Source organism: Fragaria vesca, unplaced genomic scaffold (assembly GCF_000184155.1).
Source record: "Fragaria vesca subsp. vesca unplaced genomic scaffold, FraVesHawaii_1.0 scf0513057, whole genome shotgun sequence".
Taxonomy (NCBI): Eukaryota; Viridiplantae; Streptophyta; class Magnoliopsida; order Rosales; family Rosaceae; genus Fragaria; species Fragaria vesca.
The window spans coordinates 234,118-253,704 of NW_004443438.1; the positions used below are offsets into that span (position 1 = coordinate 234,118).

The 19,587-nt window shown below is 36.9% G+C and overlaps 2 protein-coding genes and 1 pseudogene across 2 annotated transcripts; 1 reads left to right on the top strand and 2 right to left on the bottom strand.

Annotated features, from left to right (window-relative positions):
• Positions 1 to 875: 875 nt before the first annotated feature.
• Positions 876 to 3,957, top strand: LOC101297026 (annotated as a pseudogene).
• Positions 3,958 to 6,323: 2,366 nt separating this feature from the next.
• LOC101294422 (putative clathrin assembly protein At5g35200-like) lies at positions 6,324 to 11,074 on the bottom strand. Its single transcript, XM_004309730.1, has 15 exons — positions 10,988 to 11,074; positions 10,836 to 10,905; positions 10,506 to 10,603; positions 10,093 to 10,234; positions 9,914 to 10,014; positions 9,551 to 9,634; positions 9,356 to 9,406; positions 9,206 to 9,271; positions 9,043 to 9,108; positions 8,876 to 8,956; positions 8,701 to 8,778; positions 8,316 to 8,471; positions 8,147 to 8,222; positions 7,939 to 8,045; positions 6,324 to 7,276 (listed from the first exon to the last, which is right to left on the bottom strand). Exons 1-15 carry the CDS (start codon positions 11,069 to 11,071, stop codon positions 6,767 to 6,769), a joined length of 1,770 nt encoding a protein of 589 aa, XP_004309778.1. The 5' UTR covers positions 11,072 to 11,074; the 3' UTR covers positions 6,324 to 6,766.
• A 1,218-nt stretch (positions 11,075 to 12,292) lies between these two features.
• On the bottom strand, positions 12,293 to 17,703 carry LOC101294720 (lactation elevated protein 1-like). The gene is made up of 15 exons (XM_004309731.1): positions 17,587 to 17,703; positions 16,970 to 17,236; positions 16,802 to 16,881; positions 16,373 to 16,473; positions 16,091 to 16,216; positions 15,824 to 15,893; positions 15,374 to 15,460; positions 15,224 to 15,289; positions 15,012 to 15,104; positions 14,682 to 14,738; positions 14,452 to 14,580; positions 14,261 to 14,351; positions 13,965 to 14,053; positions 13,248 to 13,432; positions 12,293 to 12,503 (listed from the first exon to the last, which is right to left on the bottom strand). Exons 2-15 carry the CDS (start codon positions 17,190 to 17,192, stop codon positions 12,398 to 12,400), a joined length of 1,503 nt encoding a protein of 500 aa, XP_004309779.1. The 5' UTR covers positions 17,193 to 17,236; positions 17,587 to 17,703; the 3' UTR covers positions 12,293 to 12,397.
• Between the last annotated feature and the right edge of the window lie 1,884 nt (positions 17,704 to 19,587).

Here is a 19,587-nt window from a genome sequence, read left to right on the forward strand (position 1 = left end):
ATATAAGGGATATGCGCGTATATATATATACACCGTCTTTTCCACCATAATGAGGTAAAATTATGGTGCGACGTGAGCGTTAGACGCAAGCGTCGTAGCCTTGTGTGAATTTCTATTTGTCTTTGTTGTTTCAAGAAAATTCATACAAGGGATATGACGAGTGTAATACATACATATTTTATTTAGCCTGAGAGGCTGTATTTTATTGAGCTTTGGAGACTGGCCAGAGCTAGTCATGAAATTGCCAGTTTTTGTGTTGAGCGTTTTTGAGCTATCGCATGTAGCATATTTTCTATGGAAATGTAAATTTAGGAAAGCATAAATATTTTCATTAAATTTATTTTTTTGTCCACTCACTCTAACGGTTTCAAATGTTTTCCCATGAGCCCTTCGTTTTAAAAATGCCCAGCTTGCAGGTTAGCATAGTTGAGGTCGGGCGTACATAGAGATGAGGCATAGTCATCATATAGCTTCCGCTTGTTAATTTATTATGTTTCCTTTCTTCCTATTAGAGTTGCTCTAAACCTATAAATGGTTGGATAAGGGTTTTTTGTAGATATTTAAATAATTTGGGAGATGTTGTGTTGGGGAGCATGAAGGCTCCAGGAGTAGAGGGTTCTAGATGGATTCTTTTGAAGTGTATGCAGGTATTATTAGGAAGGGTTGTCCATTTTCAATGGAAGTTATGCCGATTTTTCGGTAAACTTTCCTTAGAGGTGGTCCCCGCAGGATTTACTTCGGGTTTCAGGGTGAAATTCGGGGTGGGTCCTGATATACCTGGATCCACTGCTGTAGATGAGGCGGATGCCCAATTACGCAGTAGAGATGAACTCTTAGCTTTGGTCAAACGGAACCTCCACCAAGCTCAAGCTAGAATGAAAGCTTATTATGACAGGAACCACACTGAGTGTCAGTTTCAAGTTGGGGACTGGGTTTATGTGAAACTCCAGCCTTACAAGCAAACTTCAGTGAGTACCACATCATTCCACAAGTTAGCTTCAAGGTATTATGCTTCAGTGAGTACCACATCATTCCACAAGTTAGCTTCAAGGTATTATGGTCTGTTTCAGGTACTTGAGAGAATTGGAGTGGTGGCGTACAAGTTACAACTCCCAGCCACAGCAAGAATCCATAATGTTTTTCATGTTTCCCTTCTGAAAAAGAGAGTGGGACATGATGCTACAGTTGAGGCCACACTTCCTAACATCAGTGACTCATCAGCCTTCAAATGGGTTCTAGAAGAGATACTACAGATCAGAATGATCAAGCACAAGGGAGCAGCAGCAACGCAATGGTTAATCCATTGGTTGGGAACTTCGAAGGAAGAGGCCACTTGGGAGTTTGCAGAGGACATTATGCAGAGGTATCCAGACTTTCAGTTTTAACCAGCTCAAACTTGAGGACAAGTTTATTTTGGAACCGGGATGGAATGTTGTGAGTGGATTGAAGCTGTTTCTAGTGGGCTGTGGAAGAATAATAGCTTTGGGCCGGGTCAAGTACGTCGCTGCATGATGCTGCATTAATTCATTTAATGCTGTTTAGTTTTGATCAGTTAGTTTAATTAAATTAGTTAATCCTGTTAGGGTTTCTGTTTTGGTTCCAGTGGATGTTAGACAGGTGTCCACATCAGGTTCCTCCTTTGTAACTATTTAAGCTGCTCTAACGTTTAAGAGCAACCATCAATCAATCAATTTGCAATTCTCCTTCTGGATTCCATTGATAGGGTTTAGTCCCTATCAGATTCGGACACCATTGTTATTGATGTGTTGTTGTATTTTTGCATCAGAAATCGCTGGAGCAAGCAAATGTGGTGAAATTGGAAGGAAATGTACTGTTTGGGAATGGACATTACGAAGAGGCATTGTTGCAGTATGAACTTGCTTTACAGCTTGCGCCGCCTGACATGCCTTCATCTGTGGAATTGCGTTCCATATGTCATTCAAACCGCGCCATATGCTTCTCGAAACTGGTATGTGATCAGTGCAAATCGATCACGTAATGTGTGTTATTATTATGTTTGTAGTCTGTCTTGTTCTATGTGGATACAAAAGTTGTGGGAACATAGTTCAAGATACTTGACACATTGATGGTTGCACTTGATGACCTTCCATAGTTCCATTGAATCCATGCTTCATACTTGTCTTTAGGATTTGCTGCACTGCTTATTATTCTTCTGGGTTCTAGCCCCCTTTTGCGTATTATTGATCATTGTGGGATTCATGGTAGAGCTTTTGGAAACTAAAGGATTGTGTTAAAGAAAAGTCGGTGTAACTTTAAAGAAAAAGGAGTAATAGAGAACAATAGGAACGGGAATGGAGAGGAGATATCAGGGCATAAAACCATGGACAAGAGTTAATTTTCATCAATTGGAATCTGATTTTCTTTCCACCCTTGACTTTGCCATTTGTATCTTTCCCTGTATCCAGAGGAGCTAAAAGAAAAGTAATATATGTAGACTACTAATAGGATTCACAATTGAAATGCTAAAAGAGCTGAATAACATTGGCTTTATTAAGGATGTGTAACTTTGAGAATTCATTTTTATTGAAAAAGGCAACATAAACTACTATGAAGGTTGTAAACGATTATAATTTTTGTCGATGTTTCTGATCAGGCCTTTTAGTGCTGCTGCTGCTTCTTTCACCCAACAATAAAGGGTATAAAATTTTTCCACATATTGTTTCATCCCATTACTTTTTTGAAAAGGGTTCTCATTCTTTCTCATTATAATATCTGCATTCCATTCACTTCTTACTAGTGTATAATCATTAGTCTTTAAATCTTAATGATACAGGGAAAATATGAAGACGCGGTTAAGGAATGTACAAAGGCACTGGAGCTAAATCATACGTATTTGAAAGCGCTGATTAGAAGAGCAGAAGCTCATGAAAAACTAGAACAATTTGAAGAGGCTATTGCTGGTACTTATGTTTTAATATACCTTTTATTGTTATATATCTTGGGTAATATAGCATTTTATTGACTCCATATTTGTTCAGCTGAAACTTCTTTGTCTTCTCATGTGTATGGGTTACTTGTTATACTAAAATGTATTGCTTCATTTTCTTTTCGTTTTGCAGATTTGAAAAAAATCTTAGAACTTGATCCTTCAAATGTCCAAGCCAGGAAGGCCATTCGGCGCTTGGAGCCACTTGCTGAAGCCAAGAGAGAAAAGATGAAAGAAGAGATGATTGGTTAGTAAATGAGTTCCTGGGAATTTATATTTACTTTCTAGTGTTATGTATGCTTGCTAGTGGCCACTGGATAAAATTATTTCCAATCCTGTCTGTACCCAAAAATAAGTAAATGAATGATAGAAGAAAAGAAAGAAAAAGAATAAAATCCCAATTCATATCATAGTAGACCACTCTGCCAGCCTTCCATATCTTAGGGACAGGGGAACTAGATTGTATTGTCGGGTAATTGGGCAGTTTATCGAAATTCAATTACTTGACTGGAGGAAAACAGAATATCCAAATAATTTCAAGCTATTGACCATACTAATACTTATGCTCTTGCCTGGCACAATAGCTGTATCTGAAGCATTTCATTTAATGGGACATTCTTCATGAATTCCATGGTGAGCCTAGGACTATTTTAATCTTGTGAATGGTGCCAAATAAATAAAATTGAATGATTATGAGCCTTTATTTTAGAAGAATGAATATTTACATATGTAAACAGAAAAATAATTGAAAAGATATGTTTATGCTTTTTGGATTCATGATTGTTATTCATACATTTTGTTATTTCCAGTGAAGTTAAATACTATGTGTGAATTTGCTATCCTATACGATGTAGGATGCAATTTAACGAGGCATGTAATTTTTCCGTGTGAACAGGGAAGTTGAAAGATATGGGCAACTCTTTGTTGGGCCGTTTCGGAATGAGTGTGACAACTTCAAAGCTGTAAAAGATCCAAACAGTGGCTCATATTCCATTTCATTCCAACGTTAGAATTGGGGTTGAATTTGTTGTTGATAGTGTTAACCCCTTCCATGAATATAGGACAATGTCGTGTATGCGAAAACGATATTGGTAGTTAATGAGAGTTCATTTTGTTTCCGGTGGTTTCTTTTTCTTTCTTCCTTTCTTTGTTCTTTCTTCGTTTACCCTTTTTTGCCTAGTTCTTGCTCTTGGCAGCTTATTGTCCCAGACTGTATTTCTTTCTCGTTGTTGCTTTCCCAAATGCATATTCACTTTGTTGGAATGAAGTTATGAAATGAATTCTTTATATTTATTTTTTATAAGCAAGTCATGAAATGATTATGGAGACTAATCTTTACCTGGAAATGAGTCAAATGGCTGTTGGGCCTGTTTGTTTACTGTTTCTCTGCATTAAGAAATCATTCTGGAAACAATACCAGTGAGACCAATCCATTTAATTTGTCTAGGCATCTCACATGTAGTTGTAACTTGTAAACACTTGCACAGTACCGAATACTTTCTATTAGGCTCGTGAGTCATTTTGGAATGTTTGACACAAAGATCTCGAAAGCATATAGCAATCGCTTGATCATAATCTGCCAACAAAGGCTGAGCTTTTGTAGAATGATTCATGTGGTTTATGATGATGGGATTTGGACTAAATTGTTCAATTCATGATTTTGACTGTCCACATATTTACTCATAAAACTGCGGGACAAAAAGATGAATGTATTGAATCTACAATCTCAAAATCCTCAAATGGAAGGTATCGAATTTTGAATCTCGAAAACCTTGACGCGTTCATTACCGGGCACACAATTTAAAAACCCTTTTTTTATCAGAATGTAGTATTGGCAAATAGGGTTCGATCAATCAAAGGACTTAAAGGGCAGTCACGGTTACACTAAAGAATCTATAACTATAAGTATTTACAAGTAATTATTTACATTATACATATGGTACAAGGTAATCAGGGGGGGTTTGAGATTTGTTCTAATGTTCCTACTAAAAACAGAAAATAAGATATGTACAAGTGATCGATTCATTCAACATCGCAAACAGAGATAAACTTGAATTCTACCACACATCAAGATCACATTTCATTCCAACAATCATTATCATGCAAGTTCTTAACAAAAGAAACAATCTCGGAATACACGCCTGAAGAGGACATGCATTCTTTTAATTCTACTTACTTTATCACCTAAGCACAGAGAAGTCTAGAACTTAGATTATTTCATGTAAATTGTTGCATTCAATACTGAAGAGTACTTGTCCACAATAAACATGAATCATTAAGAATTATAGAATTGAGATTGAACAACAACGCACACCCGAGAAGTCATAACATGCATTTGCTGTAGTTTACGTTTTCAACTATTATTACATAGTTTCCACCACTTAGAGAAACATACTTACTTGAAGAAGCTTAGCATGAATCATGGCAATAGCTAGCATGCATTCTAACTCTTTGATTTAAACAAAAACATAAAGTTTCAATCATTAAAACTCACAAGATCAGATCACCAGAAAATCATTAACGAAACATCAATATGTTTTATAAAATTCTGAATCTATTGAATACAAGAACAAGCAAAACATGCTTCCAATTCCTGAGTTTAGCACATGAAACATACCTACAAATTTGTAAAGAAAATCAAAACAAAGTAAAGGTAATGTTTACACTTTATCAAGTCTCCAAGGAAGCTTGTTGACATCAAAAGGATACTTGACTTCAATGCTTCAGGTCTCCAACATTGCTGCTTTCATGGAGAAGTCCTTCAAAGCTTAGCAAAGGAGGAAGAAGCTTGACAAAAGAAAGGGAGAGGCTACTGCTGCTGCTCTCTTATCGCTCTAGTTTTTAATGTGAATGAATGATGCTCTAAGAAGTACCCAAGGTTGTCTTTATATAGAGGAAAACTTAGTGGAACTTCTCCTCAAAAATGATGTGGGAGTAGGAGAAATGTTTGACTTTTCTTCTTTAAGAGCACATGTTTGACTTTTCTCTTTCCTTGGACAGTTTGGGCCTTCTTTTGGACTTTCTGCATTTTTCTCTTTCATCCTTGGACTTGGGCCTTTTTTTGGGCTATCTTCTTCCTTTCTTGGACTGCAAGAAGGCTTCACTGTCTTTTTCTGCATTTTTCTGTTATTTCCATGATTTAGCCTTATTTTTCTTGATTTATGCTCTCATGTCCTTTACAATCACAAAACATGTTAGAAATGACATTATTATAAGAATATCATAGCTAAATAGGGTAGGAAACACATTATAAACATAACACTTTGTGCTCATATCAAACCTCAACTGTTCTTCAAAATTAGTTCAGATGATTGAATATAGTCTCCGAGACAAGCACAAAATGCAGAGAGTAAGACCTCTTCGTTGGTACGCAACTAGGATAAGTAGGTAATCCAACCAACAGGAAACTAAGAAATGAAAATAATAATGACGAGGGTGTTCACCCATCCAACGTTTGTTGTGGGAATGGGAGGTTGATATTTCCTCCCTTTCTTAACATAAGAGAATAATTCGTTAAACATAATCATATTAACAGTGATATAGGCTTCCATGTGAGATGAAATCTGCGCTGATCAACTTGCAGCACCAGCAGGCTAACAGATAAATATGGAGTTTTTACATTTAATTCTTTCATGCATAACTCGGAAAACTGTGGCTGCGACCACTGCAATGCCTGGAATTGAACACCATTCCTGTGACGATCTGCTATATGAGGCCATTGTCCGAATTTTGAGGTGGAGGATTACTGATCTTCTCAGAAAAAGGATTCGCTGAAGAGGTTAATGAACTTGGTGGATTTTGCAAAGGACTTGGCAGATTTCAAAGAGGACTTGGTTGATTTTGGAGAGGACTTCGTGGATTTTGGAGAGGACTTGGTAGATTTTGGAAGGGACTTGGTGCATTGTGGCCAGGACTTGGTAGAATTTGACTTGGTGGACTATGGAAAGGATTTGGTAAATTTTGGAAAGGACTTGGTGGAATTTGGCCAGGACTTGGTAGATTTTGGTACAGATTTAGTTGATTTTGGCCAGGACTTGGTGGATTTTGGATGGTGCTGGGTAACTGTAGTTGCTGCATTTGTTGTTGCTGCATCATCATGAAATATTGTTGTTGTTGTGCCATGATTGACAACTGTAAGTTTGCTGGGGTTGTTGCATTGCAGGAAGCATGATAAGGGTCTTGGAATTGGTATGAAGAAGTAGCAACATCCTCAAAAGGATTAGAGGGTGCCAGTGCGGCTGGGGAGCACAACATATTGTTCTGATTTGGTGTACTTGCCATTGCATTATCATACAGACTATCCAGTGTTGATCTGTCAAGCCCACCAGCCTGCATAAATTTAAAGATCAGAGTTAACAATACATTTGCACCCCTCTTGAAACATATAAACTCCCCAGTGTTCAGGGTAGATAATCTGGTATTGGCAGATTCAGGGGTTTCTCTGCTGGTTATAGTGTGATCTGCTTAATCTTCTCTAGTTGGAGGCGCTAGTACATTACATTGTCAAACAGTCAGACTGTTAATTTTATATTGTTGATCAACTAAATTATTGATTGATTCATCGGAAAAAAAAAAAAAAAAACTAATAAATTGATTAAATGCGTGATGTCAAATCCCTAGCGGCAACATAAAAATGCTAGATATCCCAGCTAAGAGAATATTTCCCTATTTGGTACCCTACAGGTGGCTTTACCTTACATGTAATTGAAATCTTGGACCCATGTATGGAAATCTTAAAGTAATTGTGTAAAAAAGCACAGCATCAAATGGATAATTACTTATTAAATGATTGTTAACTCTAACTCCATGTTACAACAAAAGCATGGTTCAAAGCAAACAACTGAACCCATAGGTGATAACTTCTATGTGTATCTGAAGAAAACTTGGGTGAGATTTGAATGGTGACAGATAATTTAAAAGAATAGCAATTTGTCTAAAACATGTTGGTAGAAAAATCCTAAATATATTGTCAAATGAGGAGGAAGACTCACCAACTTAGTTTGTCCATTAGAAGTAGGTGGTGCAAAAAGTTCAATCTCCCAACTAGAGTTCGAGGTTGTAGAATTGAGACCATCTGTTCTGGAATCTGATGGATTCTCTGTGAGTCGATGTAGAAGGAAAATAAATAATGTATCCGTAACAAACAGAAGAACAATACAAACATAATACAAATTATTTCAAATAATGTATTCTAGCTACCTGAAGGAACGATTGCTAGTGCCATGGAATTGGTTTTATCTGTTTCTGATGTTGCTGGGATAACTTCATCAAAGCTCTGGTAGAATTAAATGACACAAGATCAGCCAATTAAAGAACAAAAAAGATGGTCCATGATAAACCAAACATGGTAGCTCAAACCAGATTTTACCAGCAAGTCAACAATTTGTGTTGTCGCAGCAGCCTCACTCTTTTCACCCCTTGGATGTTCAGGTGACGATTTTTCTTCCACATTATCATCATGGTCAATTAACAAGTCACCTACCACAACAGTTTCCTTGGGACCCTCAGTTTGATCCTTATTGGGCTATTCACAAGTTAAGCATTTTTAGTTCCGGGACTATCAATGCATTGACATTTAATTCATGAACGAAATCAAAAGCACATTTTTAGTACAGCTGGAATGGTTCGCATTTCACAGTCAAGATTCTCAGGAGCATGTTCCAAATCCATTTCTTTCAAGAAAATCAGCTTAAAATATTAAATTTTCTATACAGGATAAATTGATCAGAAAATAAGAAGTTGAAGCATCTTACCGGGGGAAGTTGAAGCATTACAAAGCCGGAAGCGTCCTTCACATAATCTTCCATAGTGGTCAAGAATGATTGAGGGGGCTGCAGTTATAGATTATAAATCATACTGAGACAATCAATTGAAGGGGATTTCCATTTGGCAAATATAGAGTTCCAAACTCAGATTAAATGTTCCAACCTGTTGAATTTTAATCATTTTCAGCCCCCGTCCAAAATCAAGGCTCCTGCAGATCTCAAAGAACTCAGATAACCTCTCTGCCTAGAGCATCATACAAATTTGATATAAGATCTCAATAGCTGCCAATGTTACAACCAAGAAACCACACTAGAGAACACCACATATACCTGGCTTCCCGACTTCTTATAAATTTCAAGTGCTCTAAATGCATCATTGCGCTGCATCTCAAAGAACTGCCAGAAATGAAAGTGAGTTCTATAATGATGTTTCATGGAAACACTAGGAAGACATTTTCACCCGTCATTTTGCACATAGAAAACCAAGGCCTACCTTGTCAACTAAATTGACAATACCATCTGTAATTGCAGCATACAACTTAGCACTTTCACCTGCAACCTGATGGAGGAACACCATAAGGAATATGGGATGGAATGACACCAAATTGGATCTACTTACAATTGAGCTTTTGAGAGTTTGTACCATCGAAATAGCATACTGAATCAGGCCATTACATATAGTCCCCACCTCTGGCTGGAAAATGACATACCTTCATTGTTTTAGTAATAACAGAAAAGGTGTTGGCTGTGGTCTGTGGCCTTTATATATACCAGATTCCACAGAAGAACCATATATATTTGAAAAATTTATAAAAGGAATGAAGATCTGATTAGTCACCTGGCAGTCAAGAAGGCGAGAAAGAAGCTGTTGCAAGGCAGGTAATTGCCTTAGTAAGTCTGGGGTTTCAAGTTCCTTGGTTCTCTGTAGAGATTGTATTTAACATGTCAGATCCTTTACTCTAAATGACATCATACAACACTGGTATCACAATATGAAATATGTGTAAAACAGCACTAAAGGACTCAACCATTTTAAAGAAAATGGTACATTTTCCTTTTTCTTTTTGCATTGATATATAAGTAAACATATTTTATAAGTTCAAACAAAACAAACGAAATGGTCAGTTTTCCCTTAAAAGATATAAAAGTTACTGTTTACATACACAGAGCAAGTACATAAGTTCCAATTCAAACTGCATACCGAGTGATCTTTCTGAACATCATACTTCAGGACACGAAAACACTCCAGGCGTTCTTCAAGATATGATGCATATAAACGAACCCAGGTAGAATAACCCCATGCTATGTGAAAGTATCTTCATAGTCATGTATTATTCCAAAAGGAAAGCAAATGAAAAAAGATAACAGAAGAAATAGTACCACTTGGACTTGTTTCATCCCACGAATGAGATATGTTCAGAATATGACCTTTGCTCCAGCTATACTTAATTAGAGCGTCACAAAACGTATCGTCAACCTCCCTCAGAGCACGGTGTATAACAATCACGGTTTTCAGTGCTACCTAGGCATACACTGGAAGATCTGAGATTCTTTGTGTGTATATACTAAACGAATAAGGGTACAGATTATCATAAACAAGAATATGGAGTTTGAAGCAGGAATATAAGAAACAACATCTATATTACAGTATAGTTCTTTTCTTATCAAAATAAATAGCTTTTAAAAAGTGCAATGATATCAAAGTTCAAAAATAGATGAATAAGTGCTCATTGCGCAAGACCTAACATGATTAGTTACAAAACTGGAGCACGGTGCTCAGTAGGAGCATATACCTTCCAACTGTGAGCCTTAGAAAGGCGCTTGGCAAGAGCATGTATGCAATAAGCAACTTCAGCACGAGGTCTTGAGGCTGGAATTGCGTGTAGTATAGCTGGAAAAACAGGATGGCATAAGTAATGCATTACAAAAAGTGGAGAACAATGGTAATTTGTTTGGAACCTTTACATGTATATAATAAAACAAAACAATTGAACATGTAACTTCCCTATCAACTAGAATTTCCAAGTTTTGACATAAGCATATCTAATCAGATGAAAATCATAGATAACGAAAGTCTACCAAACTGGTATGCTGGCAAAAAAAAAAAGAAGTCTTTCACTCACTAGTCACGTGTTTCTCTTTTGGTAATGCATCACCATGCTTTGTGGCCTTGGAAATGGCAATATCCAATACCTGCAGTGTATATGGATCTAATTTAAAATATATGCTCATAAAGCAATGTGATGAACTGTGATGCTGAAACGCTCCAAATAACCTTAAAATCACCATTGGCTTTCGCCAGTCCAACTGTTTTCAACGCTTTTCTCAAGCTTTGCTGACTGCCTGCGCCTGCTGCCATTCCCTTTCAACAGATTGTAGGTATACTTCTAAATCCCCAAAGAAACTATTCCGAGACAAACAAACAAATACACCCTAATCAATAATTCTACAACAATGCAATCTATTGCATTATCAACTATATTAAGCAATACTGATGAACAATGTCGAGCTAAAAGATAGTAAACAATGCCATAGGGAAGAATCAGTGCATACGACAACGGGTAAATACGAATACAGAAAAACATGGGGAATTACAGGTCAAGTTCGATGGAAATGAAGAATTGAATACCAGCGCTGCATGGAATCTATCAAAAATACAAAAGCCATGATCATATTTGAAGCCTCAACACATAAATGTAAACACATATTAATATGATCTGCAAAAATAAGAGAAAAATAATTGAGTAATGGGATGAGATGATGTACCAGAGGGTCCGATCGCCTGCCGGAGACATGCAGTGATGAAGGAGAACCGCAGGAGAATTGAATGAGGGGACGTCTTACCTTCCTCCTTTCAGACTTTGGGGCCTTGAAATGGCTACAAGTGTCATGTACACATTCTGAGGTTTGTTTGTTTGATTCGATTTGTTTTTTTTTTTTTCCTTTTCATTTTTTTACATTGCACCTCACGGTTAAAACATTTTAAAGTAATGGAGACGAAAATTTTACCTCAATTTGAGTAGTTGGTTCGGATTAATTTTTGTAAAAGACTAAATTGAGCGCCTCTAGTCACTCAGTGTGGCCGCAATGTGTTATCATAACACTGTTATGCATTGTTGGAATGGATTTGTGTGTGATGTGTGGGTGTGGCCATTAGATTCTAGTGAACTAGGATATCTGTTACGAATTAATTCGAATCTGGGTAAGCGATCGAAAGCACCACCATGCCAACAGATTTAGTATGCTCAAATTGTGAACACAACCTCAATCTGTAATGACTTTGTAGAAGCTGCACAGATAGTGCTGCCAAATCCAAGTCCAGTCTAACGCCCATTGGGTATTTTACTGAAGACTCAATTTTTCTTCATTTAGCTGTTTTCCCCTACCATGTTTCCCTTTTCAGTTAGTCTTACACCAAAGTTCAATACCCAAAATCATATCTCAATGTCATGGGTCTGCCTGCTGTATGGAGATCATACGACACAGTTCATTAAACAGCAAGTTGTGGAACTCTGCTTCTAAAACCGTGTTGCGATGGCGCATTGACACAAGGAAAATTTTACTAGAAACGGGTAAAATGCTTACATGGAAAAATTATTTTCTTTCTTATTGATATAATCATGCACAGTAACTACAATAATGGTTAACTGTACTAAGATGAATTTCTTATCTTTTTCTCTCTGCATCATGCATGCACGGTTTTATCCAGATGCAGATCTTCATGGGAGTTGTTCTCTTCCAGCGCTGCAGCATGATGCTCCAAGTATTCTTTGCTATTCATCTCTGTTAATCTGCATTCATAGGCCAATTAGGTAAATGACAATAAGAATTTCCGATGGAAAGAAAAGAAGACAGACAGAATAGCATAGGCATCGAGACACTATTTTATACCATTAGCTCTGCAGACAAAACCAAGGGTTAAAGATCTATGGAATTTAAGTACATGTAAATGCCAATACTATCTTCAAGTGATTCAATCCTTTCTACTTTCAATTTCTTTTACACAAATTAATTCATCAAAGATAGTCATGATACCATACCATCTAACATGCAGAAAACATTCCGCATCCCTAAATAAAACAGGCATGAAGATTGCCCGCATAGAACTTGTACAAAAGTGCTCAGGTGAGCATTGCATTCACCAACAACTAATTTGGATTATGTTTGAAAGCATGCTGCACACTGAGATCAACACAGGTTGTAAAAGGTTGGAATGGGACAAACACATGCCTAACAGATCTGAAAGAAACCCAAACCTATACATATTATCATGTCTTTTAGTAAACATTTGGTCCCAAAAATTCAAGCAATTTTATACCAGAATTTCTTCCATGTTCTTCAACCCAAATCCGGAGAATTGATGTAATACTTCCCATAAGAATATAATGCAACTGAAGTGTACTTGTTAACTAGAAAAATTATAAGCGTGCCATTTACTTGTAAGGACGTGTTAACCTCTAACGACATGCCTATTTGACAAGCATATATTGCATTTCTATTATAACCCATATAATCGATTCAGCACACAAACATACCTACTAATGGTGCGGTCTTTAGCAAATCCCAATTCATTATCTACACATAACTCCAAATCATCATTTTTCCTTGATCTTGAAGAGGTTCTAGGTGCCACTTGTTGGATTGTCACTATTCTTTCAAAAAGTTCAAAAGGAGTCCCCTCAGCTGTACACATCAGTCTGCCCTTGTTTTCATACATCACCTGTGACCATATTAGTAGCGTTGGTACTGTTTTGACTTATGTTGATAACTGCATAAATTATAGCATGCACCTAGAGCATTGCAATATGCATGTAATGAAGTGAAGGAGAAGAAAGAAAATGCATTAAATGCCAAAACACTGACCAATTCTTAGACTTTTGCTACTAAATTTAACCTCAAGTAACAATCATACATATAGGTGGAGGTGAATGGTAGGAAGGACCAAATCAGGGGAAATCGCTCTAATACTTAAATAAAGGAACAAGGGGCATGTCTACCTATACACTGACAATTACAGACTGCTATTAATCCATTTGGATTTTCTCCTTCCCCAACTAACAAAGGTGAACGTACAGCTAATTTTATTTGAAACATGAAAAACAAGTGGATTGATATGGCAACTTCAGTTAGAACAGTATCTTGCAGAGGACCAAAGATAGAATTTATCCATATACTTTGGTTCCAGAAGTATGATGACCAAAAGCAAAGTGTAACATAAATAGTCAAACTAGTTATGATTAAAGGGGACATACATCAACTAAAGTAACAAACCGATATGCTGCTGTCCTATTGTGGGGTCCGAAGATAGGAACACCGTCCAAGGCCAGGGTATGGTATTTCTCTGTAAAAAGAAATGAAGAACCTTCATGAAACTTGATATACCAAAAGCAACATGCTAGGGTTTCAACTATGTCTTATAACAAAGATACAGACCAAAAATAAAATTCAGTAGTGAGCAGCTGCACCAAAGATATGTCTTATAACAAGTTGGACTTTTCAAACGCACAAAGTAGAATCAATGGTTTCAACTATGCTAGAATTTACTTACTGCACAATCCAAAATAATCTGCAGCTCCCATAGGTCTGTCACAAAGTTCCTCAAAAGGAAAGTAAGCGCATCCATTGGCACCTAGTGGAACCTGAAAATATTGAATTATAAAAGGTCAGATGACAAAATAATGCGACTCTATAATAAGTTTACATGCGATGCCAAAAGAAAAAGGGAAAAAGAAAGGATACCTTTAGTGTTCTTCCCATCACTACTTCTGCCTCCTCAGGATGAGCTTCATGATCCCCAATCAATTCTTGAAACTTCCCCTGGAGAAAGCTTGACAAATCCTTACCAACAAAGTAAAACCCTTGCTCAGCCTGTGGTTCAGGTGCAAACATGAAAATACAAATTTATGAACATCAGATCGCCGAAAAATGATGGAGTTGAGGTAACAAAGATCAGTGCAGTTATATCTTACCGATGTGAGTTTTCGGTAGTCTACCGCAGAACCAATTTCATGAACTACACATCTTTCCTATAACCAAGAAAAAAATTACTGGTTATGAAGTGAAACCAAATTAACACACCCGCAGGGACAGATAAACTTGTTTGAGTTCATGACTACTGGAGTCGAATGGCCCTCAGGTTGTGCACATTAGACAATGGCTTGATAGCATCAGTTTTAATAAGAACTTAGGTCACAACAAAAGTGGCTAAGCATATTATCTTGTTTTGAGCCAAATATTAACTAAAATACTATATTTGAGGCACTCTAGTAACCAAAAGAGATCTTATCCAACATTCAGACCTTTAAAGCAGCAATGAAGGGCAGAAACAGATCCCTCTGCAATCCACGTTCATACAGGTTATCAGGAGCACGATTGGAGGTGGCGACAAGAATCTATACTCTCCCGATACCCACAAAAACAAATTAATATGGTTTTCAGTCAAAAGCATACAACTATCTTGTTGAATATATGTCCCAATAACCAGATTACTAAATGAAGATAAACTACTTACAACACCATTGTTGAATAGGTGTCTAAACAGACGATTTAGTATTAACGCATCGGCAACATCATTCACCTATCAGAACCAAAAGGAAATCAATACACCAATCAAGTAGCTAGAGATTATTCTAAGCAGAGATGTAAATACTAGTTCGCTAACCATGAATTCATCGAGACATAACAAGATTGCCTCATCAGATATCTCTCCTGCAACAACTTCAAGAGGGTCCTCTACACCCTGGTGCTTCTGAGAAATAAACAACATTCATGTTAAACTTACTCTGGCATTTGTGAACAAATAGTATTTAATAGCACCACCCTTTATATAACACGAATGTAGAATAATTTTATCCAAAGCTGTGGAAAAACTGATTGCATGAAAAAAGAGCTACTGAACCCAACCATCGGAACAATCTATCTGGTCGGATACAATCCATCCAGGATATGACAAACGACAAAATGTTGTTCTCTGTTGTCGATGGAATATAAAAGCACAGTACAAGTTTCGGACTGAAAATATTCTTTCAGTCTGCAAAGAATGATATTTAAAAAATAATAATAATAATAATAATAATAATGGAAGAAAACTTATACAGAGTTGCTTTCTTACTCGCAAGCAGCTGTGGACATTCAACATAAAATCATGAAAATGAATCCTCTTTTTCCTCCAACTGCATTGTCTGAGAAGTGAAAACCAGAGTATAGGTGACAATAAAGAATGGAAACAATTAAAATTTAAATATACACCAAACATTCTTTGTATCCACTAGTATATAAAATTTAGAATAACTATTCTCAACAATCATAAATAAAAACACGGTGTAAAAGTGAAAAACAGTTTTGAAAAACAAATAGCAAACATGCATTGGTGACTAACAGTTGTTCGAAAAACAAGTCCATCAACATGGTTTTTCCAGTTCCCACTCCTCCATAAAGATAAAGACCTTTGACAGGGGAGGCGTTTGAAGATTGTGGGATGAAACGAGACCACAACCATCTACTCCTGCAATAGACAAATTGAGAATCAATAGTTAACTAATCCTAGTTGGAATAACCTAGAATTATAAAAGGTAAGAAAAGGACAGCAATCAAATGTACAGCTGCATCACTATTCAATTTGAAATTTCATCACAAGTGAAGTTAAGACTTCAAAGGTTACCTTGCAGATTTCCTCGAAGTGGCATATCTATCCAACTGGCAGACATCAGCCGACTCAACAAGTTGATCATATAGCCTTTGCAGTTCTCTTAAGGTGCCTACCTGCAAAAACTAATCAGAATACTTGACAAAGAAAAAGCAAAGTGGGGAATATATAATGATACTAACAAAAACACAACAAGGAAGCTCCTCTAGAGCGGCCAACACCAAACATATCAAAGTTTAGGGCAGCTCCTATTCAATAGACATGAACAGTACTGCAATGACATGTAGTCGGTAAAATATCAAACTTAAGCTCAGTGTCAGGTAACAAACAGTAAACGACACAAAACTCGATTCCAAGCTCTATATTAAACATAATATGTTCCTCAATTTTTTAAATTTTTTATGTGAACCGGCAAGAATGCACCCCCTCCATTGTTTTTCATACCTGGCAGGCATCACCATCAACAAGTTCACCCGCAGCAATTCTTCGCTCATACTCCACAAGCGGCCCTCCTTTGTGTGTGTCTGCCATTGAACCAAAACCAACAACATTGACGAAACTATGCACCAAAATACTCCAGAAACGTAAGACAACCAAGAAAAGGAAGAGTACCTCCATTAGTAACCGGAGCAGCATTGAATGACAGAGCTCTAGAGCCAAAAATGGCGGGATGCATAAATCTATCGACTTTGGCATTGTTAGGGAGCTCATGAGCTAACGCAAAATAGCTGTTTGTCAAAAGCTTTCGCCTTCTCACAACACCGGTGGAGTAACTACATGTCTGCTGCCGCAAAGCTGATCGAAATTGATGGACAGAACGAGCAACAGCTCTCATTTTCAATCCGGAACTCCAATGCAAATCCTCAATCAGTTCACCAACTACAACACACAGATAGAGAGGTCTGATTCATTCAAAGCTATATTCTTGATTGCAAAACAACAACAAAAGATTCGTGCTTTTTAATAATGTCGAATTCCATCAAACATGGCAATAGTTACATCATCAATCTGCATGCGCATGTTTTGCTGTAAAGAAACAAAATTCACACTAAAACAAGTCCACCCAAATCAGATTAAGGCGAAACCGCGCCCGAATGTTAAAAACAACATAATCCCAGAATCAATGAGTTCCTCCCTGACAACGGGAGCTGCAAATATGGAAACTCTCTGCTTTAAGAAATATGAATAATCAAATAAAATAAAATAAAAGGAAAAAACAAGAAAGATACCTGGTGGGTTTATATGGTAAAATCGAAATCCTTAATCTCGGTAGAACACAAAAACAGAGGGGAGTTTGAGGGGAAACACAGCTCTTGTTGGTGTTTTTTGCTTTGGCCTCTGTGCCTGTTTGTTTGACTTGTTCTGATGGCAATCAAATCTCAAAGTTTTTGTGAAATCCGAGTCATCACGACGTCATTATCACTATTATTTGCCTATATTAAGTTTTTGCGTCGAGATCAGGTGGCCAAGACGGTTTCCTTTTTTTTTTTGTACTAATATAGAAAAAATAATCTCACTGTTTTTTGTGGGAAGATGATAGGATGGGCATACTGGTCCACTCAGAGAGGACCCATGACGTCTGTATGGGACGACAGGCGGTCGCATTGCTTAGCAGCTTCTTATCTTATTCGTCAGCCCTATTCGCGGAGGTTCTTATTCGCATTGCTTAGCAGTTCTTACCTCCATCGTCGTAGTAACGTGTATCGGATAGCAGACATCTTATATTAAAAATGATAAATAAAATATAATTTATAAATTGATGAATTATTTTTAATTATATTGAGATTTTTTGTGATTAAAACTCAAACACGTTAAAAATGGTTAAGTTATGACAATATCGGTTTCGTGATGATCCACGAGCCACGTTTGTCGAGGAGGCTCAATAACAAAACAAGAGGCTCAGAAAGACCCACTGAAGGTCGCTCCGATTCAAAGGAAGAGAGTCAAGAGATGGCGAGGAGGCGGGGGTTAGTGCATCGATTGAAGGGATAATATTATAGAAGGTGAGGCCAGTGAATGGATTGAAGGAATAATGACTTGCTTAATTGAAAGTCTATGATAGTATTATACAAGTCATATTTTTTTTAGCTAACAGTTTATCTTCTTCTTTTTTTTAATATTTTTATCCAATTATTTTTTATAATTTGGTTTTTGTTATTCACCTTTCTGATCCAACATAATAAACGAGTCGAATCTTAAAAAAGAAAACGAGACGATTACACTAACATTGAAGTGTATTTTAAAAAATAAGAAAATAGATCTTTTTAAAAAGCAAAAAATTACTAGAGATGCTCAGTGTATGGCGGAGCAACTACGAAAAGTAAAACCTAGGTTTTGCACTAGTGATAGAGGGTTGCGTGCTTTCTCGACCAAGGATGGATGGAATTCTGGTGGCCAAGGCTCAGAGCTTCACGAGAAAAGTCGTCGGAATCCCAGTCAAGTTGAATAAATGGCTCTAAGTTCAACAGCTTCGGACTGTAGTGTCAGGACCCACCCCGAATTTCACCCTGAAATCCGGAATGAACTCTGCGGGGACCACCTTCAAAGGAGATGCTACCGGAAATTCGGCATAACCTCTTTTGAAAATGGACAACTCTTCCTAAAAACACTTGCACTCTTAGAGCCTTCTTGCTCCACAAGTTCATCACATCTCCCATAATATCAATTACTACTCTAAAAGAATCCCACAACGAACAACAAATACATTCAATAATTTACTCACTAGATTATCAGAGCATATCTATAATAAAAGAAAAACAATGAATAAAGAATAAGCTAAAACAGCCTCTGATTATGCCTCGACTTCATGTACACTCGACCTCAATTAAACTCCGCTTGCAAACTGGGCATTTAAAACCAAATGGCCCAGAGAAAGTAATTTCAAAACGTTAGTGTGAGTGGACAAAAATAATTAACAATAGTATTGACTTAAATATGGAGCAATGAAATCAAAGTTTATGCTTTCCCAAAGTTTTCATTGAGAAACTATTTATGCATGCCACTCCTGAAATTTTCCAAAAATATTTAGAGAAAATTACATAGTAGCACATGACCAAATTTGAAAACACTAAAAACCCACTTTTAATATTTGTTGTACAAATTAGGACATGAGCCCAAGCCCAAAACTTATAGTACTAGATCTGATCCACACTTTCATAAGTAAATGACTAAAATACCCACCAAGTTATCTTCTTTCTCCACCACCATCGATCTGGTTCTCTCTCTCTCTC

What these genes read in the sequence shown, in the direction of transcription:
- LOC101294422 (XM_004309730.1), bottom strand. Translation starts at nt 11,071, where the DNA reads ATGGCAGCAGGCGCAGGCAGTCAGCAAAGCTTGAGAAAAGCGTTGAAA. An exon ending in ATGTTCAGAAAGATCACTCG is followed by an intron (nt 9,635 to 9,913) that starts GTATGCAGTTTG and finishes CAATCTCTACAG; the next exon opens with AGAACCAAGGAACTTGAAAC. An exon ending in TAATGCTTCAACTTCCCCCG is followed by an intron (nt 8,472 to 8,700) that starts GTAAGATGCTTC and finishes ACTTGTGAATAG; the next exon opens with CCCAATAAGGATCAAACTGA.
- LOC101294720 (XM_004309731.1), bottom strand. Translation starts at nt 17,192, where the DNA reads ATGAGAGCTGTTGCTCGTTCTGTCCATCAATTTCGATCAGCTTTGCGG. An exon ending in ACCTATTCAACAATGGTGTT is followed by an intron (nt 15,105 to 15,223) that starts GTAAGTAGTTTA and finishes GGGAGAGTATAG; the next exon opens with ATTCTTGTCGCCACCTCCAA. An exon ending in AGATTATTTTGGATTGTGCA is followed by an intron (nt 14,054 to 14,260) that starts GTAAGTAAATTC and finishes TTCTTTTTACAG; the next exon opens with AGAAATACCATACCCTGGCC.